The sequence below is a fragment of the Bufo gargarizans genome, chromosome 4 (assembly GCF_014858855.1).
Source record: "Bufo gargarizans isolate SCDJY-AF-19 chromosome 4, ASM1485885v1, whole genome shotgun sequence".
NCBI classification, from domain to species: domain Eukaryota; kingdom Metazoa; phylum Chordata; class Amphibia; order Anura; family Bufonidae; genus Bufo; species Bufo gargarizans.
The window spans coordinates 36,246,541-36,267,994 of record NC_058083.1 but is presented as its reverse complement, the minus strand read 5'-3'; the positions used below and the strand labels follow the sequence as shown (position 1 = coordinate 36,267,994).

Sequence of the window (21,454 nt, the reverse complement as noted above, 5' to 3'; positions counted from 1 at the left end):
CCTTATGAAGACTGTAAAATGATGTTTTATAACCTGATAGAATTGCTCGTCTTTCTGCCCAAGGGGCGGCGTTTCAACTTTACTTCTGCCTAGGCCGCCACCCCCCAACCGCCGTTCTGAAGTGCCGCCCAGCTCATCAATATTCACTTCGCTGGGCGTCTTCTGCTGCCCCAACGTTCTGAGATCCGGCGCATGCTCAATACAAAGCTATGGGCATCGGACTCCATTTGAGCTTCAGCGCATGCGCCCAGCACCCTCACTGGCCGGGATCACATCGCGCCTGCGTCCCCTCTGCTTCTTTGAGGCCGCTTCAGCCTCTGCGTTCTGCGCCTGCAATGGACACATTTCTGAGCAGCGCAGAAGCTGCCCAGCGAAGTGAATATTGATGAGCTGGGCGGCGCTTCAGAACGGCGGTTGGGGGGTGGCTGCCTGGGCAGAAGTAAAGCTAAAAACGCCACCCCTTGGGGAGAAAGACAAGCAATTCTATCAGGTTATAAAACATTATTTTACAGTCTTCATAAGGTGGACAGGGGTTAGACTTATATGTTTTTAATACACAATAGAAGACCTGTGCATACATATATACAGCTAATTATGCTTATTCGGCCTGTCAGTGTCCCTTTAAGACCTTTTAAACTGCTTGATTTAGTAGTCGATTGTTGGAAAGGAAACTTTCTTTCCTGACAATCACCTGCCTCCATCACTCATTCCCATACAGAATCATTATTTGTCGACAGTAGAGGTTGTTTAGATGGCACAATCTTCTGCTGGAAAATGATGGTTTAGGTGTCCATGTGAAAGAGTCAATTGCCCAATGAACGAGCATTTAGCTCGCTCATTAGGTAATTGGCGACACCTTCATGCCAGAAGATTATTGCTGATGGGTGTTCCTTCAAACATTTGTTAGTGATGATATGCCCAATGTTTGGACAGTGTAAAGGGTCATTGGAGGTCCAAACTTTTGGCACATACATAGATCACGAGAACAAAACTGCTTTAACCCTAATAAAGCTCCTATTGATGAGAATAATTGGAAGTCCCAACTAATGCATAACTTATACATTAAGCAAAATTCTTCAGAAGCAGTAAAGTAAAGCTCCAACATCTATTTTGTATACCTTCCTGAGATTCCAATAGCTTAACTAGAAATACACATTCCTCAATGATGCGGTCTTCTATTGTCCTCTTGCCCATGCCAAAATCCCTTAATGTAGTCAATGTGAATCTTCTCATTGCTTTCCAGTTTTCTCCGTGAGTGAATGGGATGCCTGAGAGAGGAAAGAAAAGGAAACAATAGCATCCGGCAACGATTTCTTATGTGTAATCGAATATACAGTTAGGTTCTATTTCTATAAAAAAAATTCTAATACACTATTTTATTATATTTGTACATCCAGCAAAAAGAGAATTGCATGAATCTCACATTCAGATGCTATGCATTAATATATTATTTAATCTCAGTGTAAATATGGGTATACAGCCCCCTAAAAATATACTGTACATGAGGCATTAGTATAGGTTTACTTTTGATCAAAATGCATAAGCCCACTCACCACGTCAAGGTTGCCACTATGAGTAGGTGCCTACTCTAATTTGGTGTGGCACTACGTGGCGACTATAGCACAGCACCAGCTGCCATAGGCACATTTAGTTCTCACACTCCCTATTTGTTCGGCTATAGCTGCCTATTGAATTGAGGGTATACATTAGCTACATAAAATAATTTTGACCATGTGGTAAAAAACTCACTTGGTTTTACAGTGATTGCTGTGGTTATGTGATGTGGTTCTTGTCCATGCAGTTAATTTTACATTTTTAACCTTGAAAAAATGCATGGTAAATTACCATGTCAGAAAACTGAGTGCAGTTTTAAACACCTTTTTTTTTATGCAATTTTGACTGTGTGCTCAAAAACTTCCCATCTGGATATACCCTTACACAGCTGCCAATAAAATATAAACCTAATGCACAAGTCCAAAGGCTTCTCCATCAATGGATGGTGCATGTTGTGATTGAGAATGTGAAGAACATATAAAAGTTGTCATCTTAAAAGGCAGTTTTGATTCTCAAGGAGCCAGAAGAACTTGGGAATATAAATTTATGACACTTTTTGATACATTGAAAACAGGCATGAATTTGTCCCAAGGATTTGTTGCACATTAAAACATCTAAAGAATGTTCTATTGGAACCAGACTTTTTTCTTTTGAAAAGATTCCTGCTACATAGGTTGTATATAAGCAGTGTGACGTTTAAATCTCCAGATTTGTAGCTAAAATAAACAAAAGTTAAAAATAAGGTGACCAGCTAATGAGCAGTTAGCACTGCAAGCAGTACTAAGGCAAAAGAATCATCAAAAATCATTTGTTTTCTCTGTGAAGTGCCAACCCCCCCCCCCTTCCTGATTTCCCAGGGCCATGACCTTATGTACCTAGTTGTAAATTTGGTTCTGCTCATATGCTCTGTGCATACACTATCTGCTGATCCTCAAGCAGGAACGGTACATCAATCAGGGCTGTCTTGGGTCTTAAATTGGCAAATCCACACCCATAGCTATGCGGAACCAAACTGTTTAGATGTTCCCAGGAGGGGGAACTATTTCTCCCGAATTTAGTACATGTAAAGTTGGTAAGTATGCTCACCATGGGAAAAGTCTGAGAAAGTTGGGTAATCTCCTTTGCTACTCAGACAACTGGGTTGTTAATGAGACTCAATTAGCAGTCAACTAAAGGGTTCATTTAAATATGGACCAAGCGCTTCTAAAAGAGCTCCTAGTGTGGAAAGGAGACAGGCTGTACCAATGATTCTACAATGGGCCATATGAATAGCAGGAACTTGTGTGAGTAGAAATGGGATGGTAGAATTGGTCCTGTTAGTGAGGGAAATCTATTATGGCATTAGTGGCCAGATGGCCTGGGATTTGATTTGTGTATTTTGTGTATTTTGAACTGTGGAGTATCATGTGACCGCCTGTTTGCTGTGGATGAAATATAATTAAGCTGATATTGGCCAATTTGTGACCAAATTTTCGGCGTTGTATTGGCTTTCTGAGGTGTAGCAACCTCTGTAGGTCTGTGGGTTTGTCATCTTTTGGGTGTGACCCCGATTTGTTGCACATGCCTAATGGCCTGGTGTGCTATTAAAAGGAAGCATGTCCAAACATTGCTCCACTGCAGTTTCCTGACATTGCTTTACTGTAGAAAAATGTAACTCATCTATCTACAAAACATTTTTTTTAAATGGTCGTTATCAGAAAATAAACATTCCAATTCTCCCTGTGGCCATTGATCCAATAACCCAACTGAAAGCCTGAAAAGTCATATTATCCTGAAGATAACTACATTATTTATTTGTTTTATTTTACCATTAATGAGCAACAATTTATCAACAGCTTGTAATTAGGTTGTCAGAAGAAGCTAAAGGTATTGTCTTCCTTTGGACTGTTCTTGTAATCATAAAATGACCACAGATAGTGTCACTACCAGAGCTTTGAGACGTTCTCACAGCTCTGTGTCTCCACCCCTTGTCACTACCAGAGCTTTGAGACGTTCTCACAGTTCTGTGTCTCCACCCCTGTGATGATGTCACTTAGAGTTTGGAGGTGTTCTCACTGTTCTGTCTCTCCGCCCCTGTGATGAGGTCTTTACTCTCAGCTGTTCCTCCTGCGTTTGATTTCCCTGCCTTTAAATCACCCCTCCTCCTATTGCAGGGCGTGGATTATATTTCTCTTTTCAGTTGTAGCTCTGCCTTGAGTATCTTCACTTCTTAAGCTATTAGTTCTCTGGACCAGTGTTCTGTTGCTGCAAGCACTCCGGATATTGCCAGCGGCCCTTAGATCCGTCTTCTCTGCGGCTCTGCTCCATCAGCTAAGTGTGCAGACATTGTTGTGTACCTGGTGATTTTCTGACTGGATCTGAGGTGGCCACGGTTCCCTCCATATTCTGAGCAGGGCATCGGTGGCCGTGCCCCTTCCACTATTGTAGGGGTTACAGGGCTCATCAGTCTTAGGCACGCGGGCATGCCTTGTTCCACCACATGGATCCGGGCATGTGCTTTAGCAGCATAGGGAGAGTGTTGAGGGTCTGACAGGGGTCACCCTTTCTCTTCCCTAGTTTGGATCCGGTCAGTAGCTCTTTTTACTGTGTATGCTCTTGTTACCCTTAAACAGCCGTGACAGATAGGTTGTTCTGCTGCTGTAATCTTTGAAACAATGTGAATTCATTTGCAGTGCCACCACAGGTGAAATTAAACATGATATGGTTCTTCTTGAAGTAATTGTATTGCCCTTGTAATTGATGGACATGCTGGACCCTCCAGAGACATTCTTTGAAGCCACACTCCACCAGGCCAATTAATTAGAAAATTAGGACCAAACCATCAAATATGGCACATATGTTTGTCTTCTCTACCTTTCCTCTTAACTCATCACAACTTAAGCTGTATGGTGAGAGGTCAACAGTAGAGATGAGCAAATGTTTCAAAAACGGTTTGCTGAATTTCTCAAAAAGATTTGTCTCGATCTAAATTTATTCTTGATGAATTGCAGAGAGCCTGTAAATTGGTGTATAAAACTGTGTATTGCAGAAACATGCATAGGGAGACTGTTGTGGCAGTGAAACAGTACTGTGAGTCAGTATGACATGCAGATGACAGGTGTCACTCTGTAGCTGGCCAGCTAAGACTTTTCCTAGTTTGCTAGTATAGCTTCTATGTGTCTACAGCTAAACCTGCCAATAGCCTTAATACAGTTTCTATGTTTATGTGTTAGAGACAAAAGCAGAGTTATTTACTGTGACATCATGTTTTGGATGTCATATAACTGTTATATTTTATGTTCACAGACACAGAAAAAGATGATATGCCTTTAAAATGCATTTTGTAATGTAAGATAAGTTCAGTGACACAGCAGAAACAACAGAAAGTATAGTGTTAATCTGTGGTTGCTGGGCAGAAGTTTAGACCAATCACAGCCAGCTTCTCACACAGCAAGAGTTTTCACCAATCACAGCCAGCCTCTCACACAGCCTGTCTGGGAATTCCCCCAGCTCCTGCTCCTAGAATCATTATTTACCAGAGACAGGAGCTGAAGAGACTTTCACTCCACTGAGAGCTGAGTTTTATGGGAACAAGAGGCCAAAATAGGTAGTTAAAACAGTTATATAATGTTCATATTGTTAGTATTGTGTTTAGAACTGTATACTGAACTAGATATATATGTGTTTACTTACAGTTCCACCAATTGCAAACTCCAAATAGCATACAAATAGCAATCCATACAAATTGCATACAGATCAGTGGAACTATCAGTCAAATCTTAGATATACATCTCAGAGAGATCATAAAGTGCCTAAATAACTTAAAGTGACAGTATAGATACTCAAGAGAGAAATATATCCACCATTTTATGTTGAATGACAAGATTGAAGAGTTGAACCACCATCTGAATCATACTGCCATTTTGTGATATCTTTTCAAAACATGTTATGTACATGGACTATCTGCTGTGGAGGCTATGCGCCTGCCACACACTCTTAGAATCACTTTACTTATTTGGTAAGTTACAGGGCAAAAATTGACCAAATAACTCAAGTGTAAACTCAGCATTACAGGTCAATGTTAGCGTTAGGTATAAAGAACCATCCAGTGGCCCAAGATTTTACTATAGAGTGAACAACTTTTACACTGTCGTCAGCTGATTCCACATAGATTTCTACAGAACCTGTTCTATTATACTCTGAAACAAGTAGTACTCACATGACTGAGTAAAGAGGGTGGCAACAGCATAAAGAGTCAACACAGTGTCCAAGTCACAGAGTGGTGAGGGTGGCAACAGCATATGGAGTCAACACAATGTCCCAGTCACAGAGTGGTGAGGGTGGCAACAGCATGAGGAGTCAACACAGTAGCCCAGTCACAGAGTAGTGAGGTTGGGAATCGCATGAGGAATCACATGAGGAGTCAACACAGTGGCCAAGTCACAGAGCAATGAGGGTGGGAATTGCATGAGGAATCGCATTAGGAATTGCATGAGACATCAACACAGTGGCCCAGTCACAGATTAGGCCATGCTGAAGTCCTCTGGTGACTTGATGAAAAATTCCCACACCGTCAATTATGTGTCACAGGTAAAGAGGAGGGGAAAACACACAGAAGGAAAAAGACTGGAGTCCAGGCCTCAATGATAAGGGAGAGGGATGGTGACCTCATAGGAATCCCTAGACCTCTCCCTGACTCCTACCAATATGAGTTAAACCTGAAGGTGGGAATACTCATACACCGAAACTTAAGCCCTGGGGACCCTGGAAATCACTAGGAGTGGTAACAGGGAATGAGACTATTGGTTCCTTCACAGATAAATGAACCAGAGTCTCTCTGAAGCCTAGAAAATAAAAAAAACACTAGAGAAACACAAAATTCTAAACCAAATGCACTTAGCTTAAAGAAGGATGATGGAGCAGGAGATTCAAAGGAACAACACACCAGCTCAACCAACTCCAGCAGGAAATATCAACTGCATGGTAAGCAGTGTGAGTCAGAACTAAATAAGGCCTCAGTAATGACTACAAGCTGCACCTGACAAGAGGTGTGGTCATTACCAAACAACAACACTGCAAGGAGAAAACAGAGAGACTATCAGATACCCGCACATGCCGCCAGTCTCTCAGATCTTCTCACCTCTGTCATGGGATGGACCGTGACTATGGCATTTCCCCCTCACCACTCCATGCTGACTGCCTGCTACTGCTGCCTCTGTGAACCCGTGCACCGCTACTTCTTTCTGGACAGGTAGGCTCCTGTGTAGCAGGCGGTCTACTCCGGGTATGTTTGGCTACATATCTCACACTGCTGCCACCCTGCTGACTCACGACCACACTACCACCCTGCTGGCTCAGCAGCTGCCTCAAGCGCAAACTGACACCGTCTTCTCCTGATGATGATGAAGACCCCTATTCACCCAGCTCCCACATGCGATTGGCTACATCATCATCATCCACTACTGTCTGAATGTCACCCTTACCATTACACCTTATCTCTGAGGAGGCTTCACTACTGGCTTTGGCTCACAAAAAATGATGGAAATAACTGACCAAATAACTGAAGTGTGAACTCAACCTAAATTGTGTAGTTTCAGGCCCCTATTTTACACAAAATCCGCAACTACTGATTAAAACATTGAATTATGTGTAAAATTATTTAACCACCCTAACAATGTGTAGAGTAGTGTTCTGCTTTGGCAAACGGTGGTCTCGGGGACTAACCCTTTTCGGGATATCTGTTCTCGGCCTTTATGGTGTGATCACCTCTAGTATCCTTTTTTTATTTTTTTTTTATATTGACAATTTTTATTGTTTTTACATTTTCACAGTTATAACAATAACAGAGAGCATTGACTGGTATACAATGTAGAGAGTTGTACACATATGGTATGTATGGTTAACAGTCAAAAATACAATGTGCATGTGTACACACGGAGAGAGGCCTAAGAGGCCGCCTAATGTAGATGTCAAATAAAGGTGAACAAAAACATTAAGTCAATCAAACTTTATGACAGGGTAATGAGATAATAATATTGACACGGTGTAGGAACGAGAACCATTAGAATGGAGATAAGGTACTGAGACATTGGTCCAGGGACTGGAGGGCAGGGGAGGAGAGCTAAGAGAAGTTCCTATAGGCTTTCCAAGGGGACCAGATCTGGAGGAAGGTGTGTCTGGTGCGAGATTCCCAGTGGGAGATCTCCTCCATTCTGTAGATCTGGTCAACTCTGTTAGACCATTGTTCCACACTAGGAACATCAGAAGACAGCCTCTAGTATCCTTTTTTTTAAGCCTGTGCTTTCTTCACCCGTGCAGCATGGCAGATGTACAGCACCTCAACCAGGGTATGTTCATATAAAAAACTTGTTAGATTATTTATTATATTTGAATGTATCCGTACGGTGGGCCCCGAAAATAAATTTTCCTGGTGGGCCCTAGGTACCCCAGTCCGACACTGCTTTCACCCTAGAATCAAAGAGGAATGGATGTACCTATATATCAACTAAATACACTCCAACACTGATTGTATCAGACTGCAATTTCTCCACAGATGCAAGGATGAATAGAAGTAATTATATATCAACTAAATACACCCCAAAACTGTTTTTTTCAAACTGCAATTTCACCCCAGAAGCAAGGGTGAAAGGAAATACTTATATTAATGAAATAAATACACCCCAAACTGGTTGTATCAGGCTGCAAATTCACCCCAGAAGAAAGGAATTATGGAAGTAGTTATATATCAACTAAATACACCCAAAAACTGGTTGTATCACGCTGCAGTCTCAGCCCAGAAGCAAGTATGAATGGACGTACATATATATACAATAAATACACTCCAAAACTGGTTGTATCCTTGAAGCAAGGATGAATAGAAGTACTTTTATGTATTTAAAATAAATATTCCTCTAAACTAGTACCTGTAACGGAGGCTGGTATGAGGAGGCTTTTTATAGGGCTGTGACATCACAGGGGCTGGCTATCTTCTGATTGGTTGTCTGCATGGCATTGTGGGTGCTCTCTCGTACCCGGGCTTCCTACTATCACTTTGTAACATGTGCAGCAGCCATTTTAGAAAAAAATTGATTAGTTACCACGAAGCGTGAGGAAATTCGATTTCGGGATGAATATCATTTTTACTGAAATTCAAATTGAATTCCACTTTCTCAACTTCAAAACACTTGTCTCTATTTATCAGGTTAAAAATGATTTTATTAAATTCTTTCACAAGGTGTTTATGCTGTGTGTTCATCCAGTGGTTGTGATGTGAATTGCAGCCTGACAAGGTTCTTGTTATAAAGCAGATGTGTATCTTCAGTGTCACTTGAACAGATTTAGCTTGAAGTTACTCCTAAGGGCATATCTGAGTGGACCCCCTGGTATTCACCCTTTAACGCCTATGCAGAGATCTGGACTCTAATGCAGGGGAACCCCCAGGCTGCTACCTCTTAGAGTATTGTTAGTTCTAGTTACTGCTGACCCATGGGGTTCTAGAGACACTGTTCTGGAGCACCAAGGGAACTGACAAAACTGTAATCAGGGACAGTCTAAGGTTAGGGTGAGCAGAGTTCATGCAATCCAATAGACATTAATCTGAAGTCAGGGCCAGGAGCTCAAGAACAGATCAGAGATCAGGAAGAGGTCAGATCAGGCAGCAAAGGGAAGGAAGGAGTCCGTACTTAGGCAGAGAAGTGTAGAAGCAGCACACCTTTGCAGGACACTAACAAACTAAGGCTACTTTCACATCTGCGTTTTTGCTAGATCCGTCATGGATCAGCAAAAACACTTCTGTCATGATAATACAGCCACCTGCATCTGTTATGAACGGATGCGGTTGTATTTTCTCTAAAATAGCAATGATGGATCTACTGTGTCTCTAAAACAATTGTAAGTCAATTGATGACGGATCCATTTTCTTTTGTGTCATAGAAAACGGATCCGTCACCATTGACTTACATTGTGAGTCATGACAGATCCGCCTTGCTCCGCATCACATGACACACTTAAAAACGCTGCTCAATAACGGAAGGGGAAAGCATAGGTGTGAAAGTAGCCTAAAGCAGGGATCAGCAATCTTTGGCACTCAAGCTGCTGTGAAACTACATGCAAACATGTTTTGCTGCTCTTCTAACTCCCATAGAAGTAAGTGAAGCATTCTGGGAGTTGTAGTTTCTGAACAGCTGGAGTGCCAGCAGTTGCTGATCCCTGAACTAGAACCTACTGTATTGCTGAGGGACCATCCTACAGGAGAAGTTGTCTTAAGTACCCATAAGTGGCCAGCCATCAGCTGGTAAAAATTAGGGTGCGCGCGCTGGCCTATGCACACTATGAGCAGAACAGTCTACATGAAAGAGAGGAATGCTGGCAAGAAGCAAGGTGTAACCTGCGAGGAAGGAGAAGACTTACTCTTGTGGCCGTGCTGCTGGGTCGAGGGGGAGTGCCACCAGAACCTGGGAGAGCAGGTAAGTAGTGTGACGGCATTGCCCAGGAACAGAGAAGCAATGGGCACAGGCTGCAGATTCTGCATAGCAGTCATTTCTAGCAGGGCACAATATTGTGCTAAATTTGCTTCAGGAAACATTGGAGTCCTTGACCAAATTCAATCAAGGATAAGTTGAACTCATTGTAGATCTTTTTCTCTGATGCTCATTTTCCATAGTTCTTCATTATGTTAGAGCTGGAGCTTTGAGACTGAAGTCACTTTGTATGCTCATAGAGGGTGGCAGTTTTAAGGTGTTGTGCCATTATCTTCTCTTAACAGATGAGTTATCCGTCAAGATATGAGAGAAGATTGAGATGACCAGCTTTTAAAAAAAAAAATTTCCATTACTCCCCTGCCCAATAAAGTATCAGATTTTTTTTTAGAAAGCTGGTCATCTTGCACCATCTAACATTAGTGTTGGGTGAGAATATTCGAATTGTGAATATTAATCACGAATATATCAGCACTTTGAGAATTCACGAATATTTAGAATATAGCTATATTTGTGGTAGAGGCTAAAGGCAACTGACGAGGAGGAGCACAAGATTACAAAAAGCCTGGGATATCTTGACATTCGGGTTAGGAATGTACAAACCGGATTCCCAAAAAGTTGGGACACTAAACAAATTGTGAATGAAAACTGAATGCAATGATGTGGAGATGGCAAATGTCAATATTTTATTTGTAATAGAACGTAGATGACAGATCAAACGTTTAATCCGAGTAAATGTATCATTTTAAAGGAAAAATACTTTGATTCAAATTTTCACAGTGTCAACAAATCCCAAAAAAGTTGGGACAAGTAGCAATAAGAGGCTGTAAAAAGTAAATTTGAGCATAATGAATAGTGATGAGCGAGAGGTGCCATATTCGATTTCGCGATATATCGCGAATATTCGAGTGAATATTCGTGTTATATTCGTCGAAATCGAATATTCGTAATTATTTAAAATTTCGCGAATAATATGCGATTATTTTAATCGAGTGTTGCGATTTTTCTAGTATATTAGTATAAGGCAATGGTATTTTACGAAATTTTGTACTATTGCTCTAACTTCGTCTTTTCGAATATTACGAATATTCTAAAAGACGAAGTTAGAGCAATATTACGAAATTTCGTAAAATACACATATATATTTTAATTTAGCTAATATAGTGCTATAATCATTTTTTTTTCTTTCATTTTTTTTCCCTCTTCTGAACTTAAGCTTTGTAAAATATGTACACTGTTAAAAAAAGTTAATATAGCAGTATATTAGCTAAATTACAATATATATGTGTATTTTACGAAATTTCGTAATATTGCTCTAACTTCGTCTTTTAGAATATTCGTAATATTCGAAAAGACGAAGTTAGAGCAATAGTACGAATATTCTAAAAGACGAAGTTAGAGCAATATTGAGAATATTCGTAAAATACACATATAGACTGTAATTTAGCTAATATAGTGCTATATTCTTTTTTTTTAATAGTGTACATATTTTCAAAAAATGAAGTGCAGAAGAGGCAAAAAAAATTAGGCAAAAAAATATATATATAGCACTATATTAGCTAAATTACAGTCTATATGTGTATTTTACGAATATTCTCAATATTGCTCTAACTTCGTCTTTTAGAATATTCGTAATATTCTAAAAGACGGTTAGAGCAATAGTAAGAATATATTCGTTATTTCGAATAATTTTTTCGATGTGTACTGTTATCTCACTTAAAGGGGTTGTCCGGGTTCAGAGCAGAACCCGGACAGCCCTCCATTTTCACCCAGCAGCCCCCCTGACATGAGCATCGGAGCAGTTCATACTCCGATGCTCTCCTTTGCCCTGCGCTAAATTGCACAGGGCAAAGGCATTGTTTGGAACCCCGGTGACGTCACCGAACACACTGCCGGGCGGAAGTTACCGCCCGGCAGTGTGTTATTGAAAACAAAAGAGCCCGTGCCCTGCGTGATTTAGCGCAGGGCACGGGAGCGCATCGGAGCATGTGATGCTCCGATGCCAGGCTCAGGGATGCTGCCGGCGTGAAAATAAGGGTATGTCCGGGTTCAGCTCTGAACCTGGACAACCCCTTTAATCGGCATACTGCTCCCCGACAAGCGTCCCGTCACCATGGGAACGGCTGTGGGTTATATAATATACCATCGGATCTGAGTTTTTCCTGCACTCAGATCCGATGGTATATTCTAACCCACAGTTGTTCCTATGGTGACGAGGATGCTTGTCGAGGAGCAGTATGCCGAATATATGTACTAGTTGGAAAAAAAATAATCTAAATTACGATATTTTTTTCTCGATTATTTTCTATATTAAAAGAAGTAGGTTCACTGGTGTATAGTTAGTCTATTTATATTCGAATTCCCGATTAGTTTTAGCCGAAAATATGAAACAACGCGATATTATGACGTAATCGCGTCACATGACCTGTGGTTTCACTTTGGTTCACACTAGAGTGTATTAGAATTTCTTTCTTCCGAAAATAAATTCTTATCGAAAAAATGGTTCGAAAAGCATTCACTGAGGATGAAGAAAAAATGATTCTAACTGTAAGTAATATTGTATAACAGTACTGTATTTTAGTATATATTGCATGCATGCCAGACAATATTTTGCAACACTAGAACAATGCATAAATTATTCATTTGTAGATCAACTGCAAAATATTCATATATGCCAATAAGAACTACATTGATTATTTTTTATTTTATTTTTTTCTCCCCCCCCCCCAATAAGGGTCCATTCACACGTCCGTGGTGTGTTGCGTACCCGTGTTGCGTACCGGCAAATTGCGGATCCGTAACACACCCGGCCAGCACCCGCTATAGAAATACCTATTCTTGTCCGCAGCTGCAGACAAGAATAGGACTTGTTCTATATTTTGTGGAGCTGCGGACTGGAAGTTGCTGCGGACTGGAAGTTCGTGGCCGAAACCCAGAAGTTCGGGGCCGCTCTCCGCAAATGTGGAAGCGGAGAGCACATAGTGTTCTCTCCGCTTCACGTCCGGGCCCTAAGAGAATGAATGGATCCGCACCCGTTCCGCAAAATTGCGGAACGGGTGCGGACCCTTTTACGGACGTGTGAATGGACCCTAGTAGATATTACAGATTGATGCACTAAGTATTCTTGTTACTTCGCAGCACCATTTCAGTAGCATGGACAACACATGCACATAGCACGTCCGTTTTCCTGCCATACAATATATACCACACACTATATACCATACACACAATATATATATATATAGATTGAATGTTATGTCCATGAGGTTTTTTTGTTGGACCAAAAGTTTTTGCTTGTTTATTTAGCGTTACCCAGGGTGCACCACGGAGATGCAAAACAACTTTACACCCCATACCGTACCGTCACTTCACTAGACAGGTACATCTCTGCTCAGCTGGCCAATATATGATTGGTCAGACCCCACACACATACAATCGCAATACAATCCGATCTTACAACCGTAACATTAAATCTAATATTTCCCCTTCAAAGGCGTAACTTCATTTTTGCGTATTTGTTGAGGATATTTTTTTTATATTTGTATAATAAAACAATGGGGATTATATACTTTCATCTTTATCCTTCAGCGCTTTCTGGAGCGGGGCTATCATCTCACAAATAAGCACAAAGAAAAAGAGGTGATAATAACATCTGTCCGAACTGAGCTTTATCTCAAACATGGGAAAAAGTACGATAAGGAAGCAATCCAGAAGAAATTTTGCGACCTGAAGCGGCTTCACCCTGAACTCGTGAAAGAGTATAGTGAGCGATTACGCCCAGGTATAATGCTTACATGATTTTCTATCTCTCTACAACACTAAGTAATGTATACATTCAGTAATGCTGCTAATCTGTACAGATGTAGTATGGTTAACACACAACCTCTAAAATGTATTAATTCATCCCGTAATCTTGAAACAAAAGCCATTTAAAAAAATAGCGTAACGCATTTAATTGCATTAAGTTTACATAACACGTCTCCTAAAACATGTGTGTTACCTCTGCTACATCCGTGTTTCATCCCTTTTCAAATGATTACTTAATACCTGCTGTGACGTGTACAACATCGTCCGGTTACATCATACATCTCTACCTCGCTGAGATTGTATATTTATTGTTATACCAGCGCGGTACAGATGTATGATGTCACCGGATGATTTCATACATTTCACACACATAAATATATATAGGTCTTTTTGTTTATATCTACTGTAGGAAGGTGCAAGGGTCCGTCATTGACGGAAGGTACGTGTCACCGAGGTTCCTGGCCTCGGTGAGATAAGAACCGGTTATTTTATGTGTCAGCAGCAGCTAGTGCTCGCTGACACTGTTTGTTCTTAGTGTGGCTGAAAAGCCGATCCGGGCCGGTTCTTATTGGGAGCAGCCAAAGAGCAGGGTGGGTGGCTGTTCCCCGCGTCCAGGCCAGGTTTTGGGCTGGGGTTTAAAAACCCAGCCAGCAGCTCAGCTGGGTGTGGTATGTTCCTCCAAGTAAAAGTGGTGCTGTGAAGGCTCTGTGTTTTTTGGGGAGCTGCATGAGAGCCACCAGCCGGAGGCCAGGCACCCTAAAAGCCGGCTGTGGATATTCAGGTGACGTGTTCGTCTTGAGTTCTGTGGACTTTGGCCATGTGAAATAACATGGGGATTTTCTGTGGTGTGCATTAACACCAGGACTCTGCCAAGTGTTTATGTTATTTTTCCTTGTTGTGTGAATAAACACTGACTTTTTCGTTACTACCGTGTTCTTGCCTCTGTACTGCGTTCGCTTACCCTGCCTACCAGAGCGAATCCCCACAATTGGTGGAGGATGCGGGCAAGCGCAGTGAGGCTGGCGTGGAAGCCGAATTTTTTTTTCTCTCTCTCACGGTTGTATGTCATTTATCAAACCGGCTAGATTTAAACCGGTGTCAAGAGACAAAATGGAGGCTGTTATGAAGGCCCTCGTGGAAGCTAACCTGCAGCAACGCGAGGCTAATAAGCAGCAGCATGAGACCAACCAGTTGCTGCTACAACATGTAATGGCATTACAGTCAGCAGGAGCAACCCCAAGCGTACATGATGTCCGGAAAGCAGTACGTGCAGCGATCCCTAAAATGACCCCTGCAGACGACGTCGAGACCTACCTGGCGATGTATGAAAAAGTGGCCACCAGGGAAAAGCTGCCCCAAGACCAGTGGGCTGAGGTCGTCGCTCCGTTTCTGACGTCAGAGTCCCAGCGGGTGTTTTTTGACTTGCCTGACGATCAAGCAGCCGACTACCCAAAGGTAAAGGGGGAGATCTTGGCAAGACTGGGGGTGAATGTACTGGTCCGGGCCCAGCGGGTGCATCAGTGGGGGTTCAACCCGGCGGAGCCCGTGAGACCCCAGTATTATGACTTGCTTAACCTGTTACAAAAGTGGCTACAACCTGACGTGTTGAGCCCCACTGCTATGTTGGACCGGTTATTAGCAGACAGGTTCTGGAGGGCTCTGCCACCCCCTCTCCAGCAATGGATTGGCCAGGTCTCCCCAGGGAATGCGCTGGAGATGGTCGACCTGGTGGAGCGCTATGAGGCTACCCGAAACTTACAGGGGGGTTCTGTTGGGAGGGGGGCAGTCAGATCCCGTAACTCTCCACCCCGGACCCAACAACCGGTGCCCATCAAACCTGCCCGAGATATAACCCCTGTGGACCCCGCTCCAATAATCTGCTGGCGGTGTCGGGAGCCAGGTCATGTTCGAGCGGACTGTCCACGTCAGGGGGAACCCATGGACACAAACTGTGGCTTCCGTCAGTCGTTATATGCCAGGAAACTGTGTGCAGTGGGTGCTTCGGAGCCTCTGAACCACCTGTGCCAGGTTGAGGTGGGAGACACTCCAGCGGAGGCTCTGTTGGACTCAGGAAGTCTGGTGACCCTGGTAAGGGCTTCCCTGGTACGCTCCGCTGAGTACACCGGCCGTAAGGTTGGAGTCATGTGCATCCATGGGGACTTAAAAGACTATCCTACTGCTATGGTGTCTCTGTCTACGGTTTCCGGCCGGTGGATCCACGAGGTGGCTGTTGCAACCCACCTCCACTATGAACTTATAGTAGGGAGAGACTTCCCGGGTTTCACGGCACTGTGGCCGGTTCCGAGAGTGACTGATATGCATGATACAGGGGTAACCCTAGCAGAATGGCCTGGCTCAGGGGGGAGACCAGAACCCTGGGAACCTGAGTCTAAAGGTCCCGCGGTAGGGGTGACCGCCACTTCGGTGGAAGAGGAGGAGACATCCCCACTGAGTGTAATGGTGGGAGACATGGAGGACTTGCCGCCGGGGCCTGAGCTGGCAGACCTCAATGTCTCTGGGGGTAATTTTGGTACCGCGCAACACCGGGATCCAACCTTATCCCGGGCCTGGGAAAATGTGCTAATAATAGATGGTGAACCACAACAACCAGGGGCAGAGTCGGTGTTCCCCCGTTTTGTGGTCCATCAGGATATGTTGTATCGGGTAAACCAGCTGCGAGGTGAATCCATTGAACAGTTAGTGGTGCCTCAGGCTTATCGCAAACTCGTGTTAGAGTTAGCACACCAGCATGTTCTCGGGGGTCACCTGGGAGTGCAGAAAACCCAGGACCGGATACTACAACGGTTTTACTGGCCCAGTGTGTTTAAAGAGGTGGACGACTTCTGTAAATCTTGCCCGACCTGCCAGGCAACGAGCCCCCAGCACCTGTTTCGCAGTCCCTTGGTACCCCTCCCGATCATTGAGGTACCGTTTGAGCGAATCGCTATGGACCTAGTAGGTCCTGTACCAAAGTCCGCCAGGGGACACCAACACATCTTGGTTGTCCTTGATTACGCTACTCGGTACCCGGAGGCCGTGCCACTGCGACATACTTCTGCAAAACTTATAGCCAAAGAGCTAATGGAGATGTTCTCCCGAGTGGGGCTACCTAAAGAGGTCCTGACTGACCAGGGGACCCCTTTTATGTCCAAGGTCATGAGGGAACTCTGCAAGTTGCTGCGTATAAAACAGTTACGGACGTCTGTGTACCATCCACAAACGGATGGACTAGTGGAAAGGTTTAATAAAACTCTAAAAACCATGTTAAAAAGGGTGGTGACCAAGGATGGAAAGGATTGGGACCTTCTTCTGCCTTATCTCATGTTCGCAGTGCGAGAGGTGCCCCAGGCCTCTACTGGGTTCTCGCCCTTCGAATTGCTATATGGCAGACATCCTCGTGGCTTGTTGGACGTAGCCAAAGAGGCGTGGGAAGAACAACCCACTCCGCATAAAAGCGTCCTGGAATATGTTACCAAGATGCAACAGCGGATAGAGACCGTTTTGCCTCTTGTCAGGGAACATATGGAGGCCGCTCAGCGAGCCCAGAGTCGGATCTATAATCGGCAGGCTCGGGTCCGGAACTTTAACCCGGGTGATCGGGTTTTGGTTCTCGTGCCGACAGTGGACAGTAAGTTCCTAGCCAGGTGGCAGGGGCCCTACGAGGTGCGTGAAAAAATAGGAGAGGTAAATTACAAGGTACACCAGCCGGGGAGGCGAAAGCCGGAGCAGGTTTACCATGTTAATTTGCTAAAACCTTGGAAGGATAGGGAAACCTGTACGGAAGACAGCCCGCGACCGGGTTTTCTTGGACAAGAGGTTCCGGCTCCTAAGTCTGATGCAAGGGAAGCGGTTGCCACAGTAAAAATTGCTGACAGCCTCTCCTCTAAACAGGCTCAGGAAACCAGGGAGTTTGTTAGTCGGAACACGGATGTGTTCTCAGACCTCCCTGGACGTACTTCCGTAATCCAACATGACATTGTCACCGAGCCTCAGGCAAAAGTCCGGTTAAAAGCATATCGAGTACCCGAGGCTCGGCGAAAAGCCATCTCGGAGGAAGTGCAACTTATGTTGCGGCTGGATGTCATTGAGGAGTCTAAAAGTGAGTGGGCCAGTCCGATAGTGTTAATACCCAAGCCAGATGGGACACTGAGGTTCTGTAATGACTTCCGCAAGCTTAATGAGGTGTCCAAATTTGACGCGTATCCCATGCCCCGAGTGGATGAGCTTATTGAAAGGTTGGGCCAAGCCCGGTATTTTTCTGTGTTAGACCTCACCAAAGGGTACTGGCAGGTACCCTTGACAGAGGCTGCCAAAGAAAAAACGGCTTTTGTCACGCCAGAGGGGCTTTATCAGTACAAGGTACTACCCTTTGGTCTACATGGCGCTCCCGCCACGTTTCAAAGGCTAATGGATATTATACTCCGTCCACATCGTCGATACGCTTCGGCGTACCTGGACGATATCGTTATCCACAGCACCGACTGGGAAAGTCACCTACCTAAAGTACAGGCGGTAGTGGACTCCCTTAGAAAGGCGGGACTAACAGCTAACCCAAAGAAATGTGCAATAGGGTTAGAGGAGACTAAATACCTTGGGTATGTCATTGGACGTGGAGTCATTAAACCTCAAGTGAGCAAAATGGAGGCGATACGGAATTGGCCCCGACCTGCTACCTCTAGACAAGTCAGGTCATTCCTGGGAATGGTGGGCTATTACATGAGGTTCGTTCCCCATTTTGCCACTTTAGCGGCTCCATTGACAGGGCTTTTAAAGGGACGGAAGTCCGTGATAGTCCGCTGGAATGACCAGGCGGAAGAGGCTTTCTCCGCTTTGAAGTCGGCCCTGTGTGGGTCCCCGGTTTTGGTGACGCCCGACTTCAAGAGGGAATTTGTGGTCCAGACTGATGCCTCCGAAGTAGGCCTCGGTGCTGTACTGTCTCAGGAAGTCAACGGGGAGGAGCATCCCGTTGTCTTCCTCAGCCGTAAGCTCACTCCAGCGGAGACCCGGTACAGTATAGTGGAGAGAGAGTGCCTGGCCATCAAGTGGGCACTCGAGTCTCTCCGCTATTATCTGTTGGGGAGGAAATTCCGTCTGGTGACCGATCACTCCCCTCTCAAGTGGATGAGCCAGGCCAAAGAGAGGAATGCTCGGGTCACCAGGTGGTTCTTATCGCTGCAAAACTTTAAATTCACAGTAGAACACAGGGCAGGCCGGTTACAGGGAAACGCGGATGCCCTGTCCCGAGTACACTGTCTGGCGTGTGTTCACCCCCTCAGGGTTGAACAAAGGGGGGAGGTATGTAGGAAGGTGCAAGGGTCCGTCATTGACGGAAGGTACGTGTCACCGAGGTTCCTGGCCTCGGTGAGATAAGAACCGGTTATTTTATGTGTCAGCAGCAGCTAGTGCTCGCTGACACTGTTTGTTCTTAGTGTGGCTGAAAAGCCGATCCGGGCCGGTTCTTATTGGGAGCAGCCAAAGAGCAGGGTGGGTGGCTGTTCCCCGCGTCCAGGCCAGGTTTTGGGCTGGGGTTTAAAAACCCAGCCAGCAGCTCAGCTGGGTGTGGTATGTTCCTCCAAGTAAAAGTGGTGCTGTGAAGGCTCTGTGTTTTTTGGGGAGCTGCATGAGAGCCACCAGCCGGAGGCCAGGCACCCTAAAAGCCGGCTGTGGATATTCAGGTGACGTGTTCGTCTTGAGTTCTGTGGACTTTGGCCATGTGAAATAACATGGGGATTTTCTGTGGTGTGCATTAACACCAGGACTCTGCCAAGTGTTTATGTTATTTTTCCTTGTTGTGTGAATAAACACTGACTTTTTCGTTACTACCGTGTTCTTGCCTCTGTACTGCGTTCGCTTACCCTGCCTACCAGAGCGAATCCCCACACTACATAAACTGCAAACATGATTAAGTATTTAGGTCAAAGTCCCCGACCATTACATACATCCCCCCCTACAATTTGCATGGGATTCAAGAATATATATATACATATGTATGTATTTATGTATGTTCCTCAAAAACGCAACAATCGATTTCAATGATTCTTGCTATACACATCTCTTGCTACCTGGAATGAAATCTTGCGGGGATCTCAGCTCTCTAGGACGTACCATTCCTGAGTTATATAATAAAAAAATTAACTGCATTAGCCAATACAAGCCTGCCAGCCTTTCACTTAAATCCTAACTGCAAACTGACGGGCGCTGTGGAGTTCACAGTTAAAGGGACGGTCACCATGAAACTCACTTTTAAAGGGCCGTTCACCGTGAAAATCAATGTTAAAGGGCCGGTCACCATCAGTCACTGTTAAAGGGGCGGTCACCGTGAAACTCACTTTTAATGGGGTGTTCACAGTGAAAATCAATGTTAAAGGGACGGTCACCGTGAAAATAACTGTTAAAGGGACGGTCACCATGAAACTCAACATTAAAAGGCCGGTCACTGTGAAAGTCACTGTTATTTAATATAAAATTGCTATGAATAAATACCCGAGCAACGCCGGGTCATTGACTAGTATATATACAGTCATGTGAAAAAATTAGGACACCCTTTGAAAGCATGTGGTTTTTTGTAACATTTTTAATAAAAGGTTATTTCATCTCCGTTTCAACAATACAGAGAGATTAAAGTAATCCAACTAAACAAAGAAAACTGAAGAAAAGTATTTTCAAGATCTTCTGTAAATGTCATTCTACAAAAATGCCTATTCTAACTGAGGAAAAAGATAGGACACCCTCACATGTATCCCCTCTTAAATTGGCTCAGATCTCACACAGGTATATCACACCAGGTGCACATAATTAGTAGATCGTTACTCTGCATGTTGAATGAGGCTTGCCCTATTTAAACCTCAGACATTTAGTTTGGTGTGCTCCTGACTGTTGAAGTGAGAGTGAGCACCATGGTGAGAGCAAAAGAGCTGTCAGAGGACTTCAGAAAAAAGATTGTAGCAGCCTATGAGTCTGGGAAGGGATTTAAAAAGATCTCAAAAGATTTTGAAATCAGCCATTCCACTGTCCGGAAGATAGTCTACAAGTGGAGGGCTTTCAAAACAACTGCCAACATGCCCAGGACTGGTCGCCCCAGCAAGTTCACCCCAAGAGCAGACCGCAAGATGCTAAAAGAGGTCTCCAAAAACCCTAAAGTGTCATCTCGAGAACTACAGCAGGCTCTGGCTACTGTTGATGTAGAAGTACATGCCTCTACAATCAGAAAGAGACTGTACAAGTTTAACTTGCATGGGAGGTGTGCAAGGAGGAAACCTTTGCTTTCCAAGAGAAACATCGAGGCCAGACTGACATTTGCCAGAGATAAAGTTGACAAAGACCAGGACTTCTGGAATAATGTTCTTTGGACAGATGAGTCCAAAATTGAATTATTTGGACACAACAGCAGAGGACATGTTTGGCGTAAACCAAACACAGCATTCCAAGAAAAGAACCTCATACCAACTGTGAAGCATGGAGGTGGAAGTGTCATGGTTTGGGGCTGCTTTGCTGCAGCAGGACCTGGTCAGCTCACCATCATAGAATCCACGATGAATTCTACTGTGTATCAGAAGGTGCTTGAAGAACATGTGAGACCATCAGTTAGAAAATTAAAGCTGAAGCGGAACTGGACCATGCAACATGACAATGACCCA

The 21,454-nt window shown here is 44.0% G+C and overlaps 1 protein-coding gene across 1 annotated transcript in view; it reads right to left on the bottom strand.

Moving 5' to 3' along the window:
• LOC122935951 (cytochrome P450 2K4-like) overlaps positions 1-21,454 on the bottom strand; it is a 111,058-nt gene that overhangs the window by 33,656 nt on the left and 55,948 nt on the right. The window contains exon 3 of the mRNA XM_044291916.1: positions 1,119-1,268. Within this exon, the coding sequence (XP_044147851.1) occupies positions 1,119-1,268 (150 nt within the window). The remainder of the gene's footprint in view (positions 1-1,118; positions 1,269-21,454) is intronic.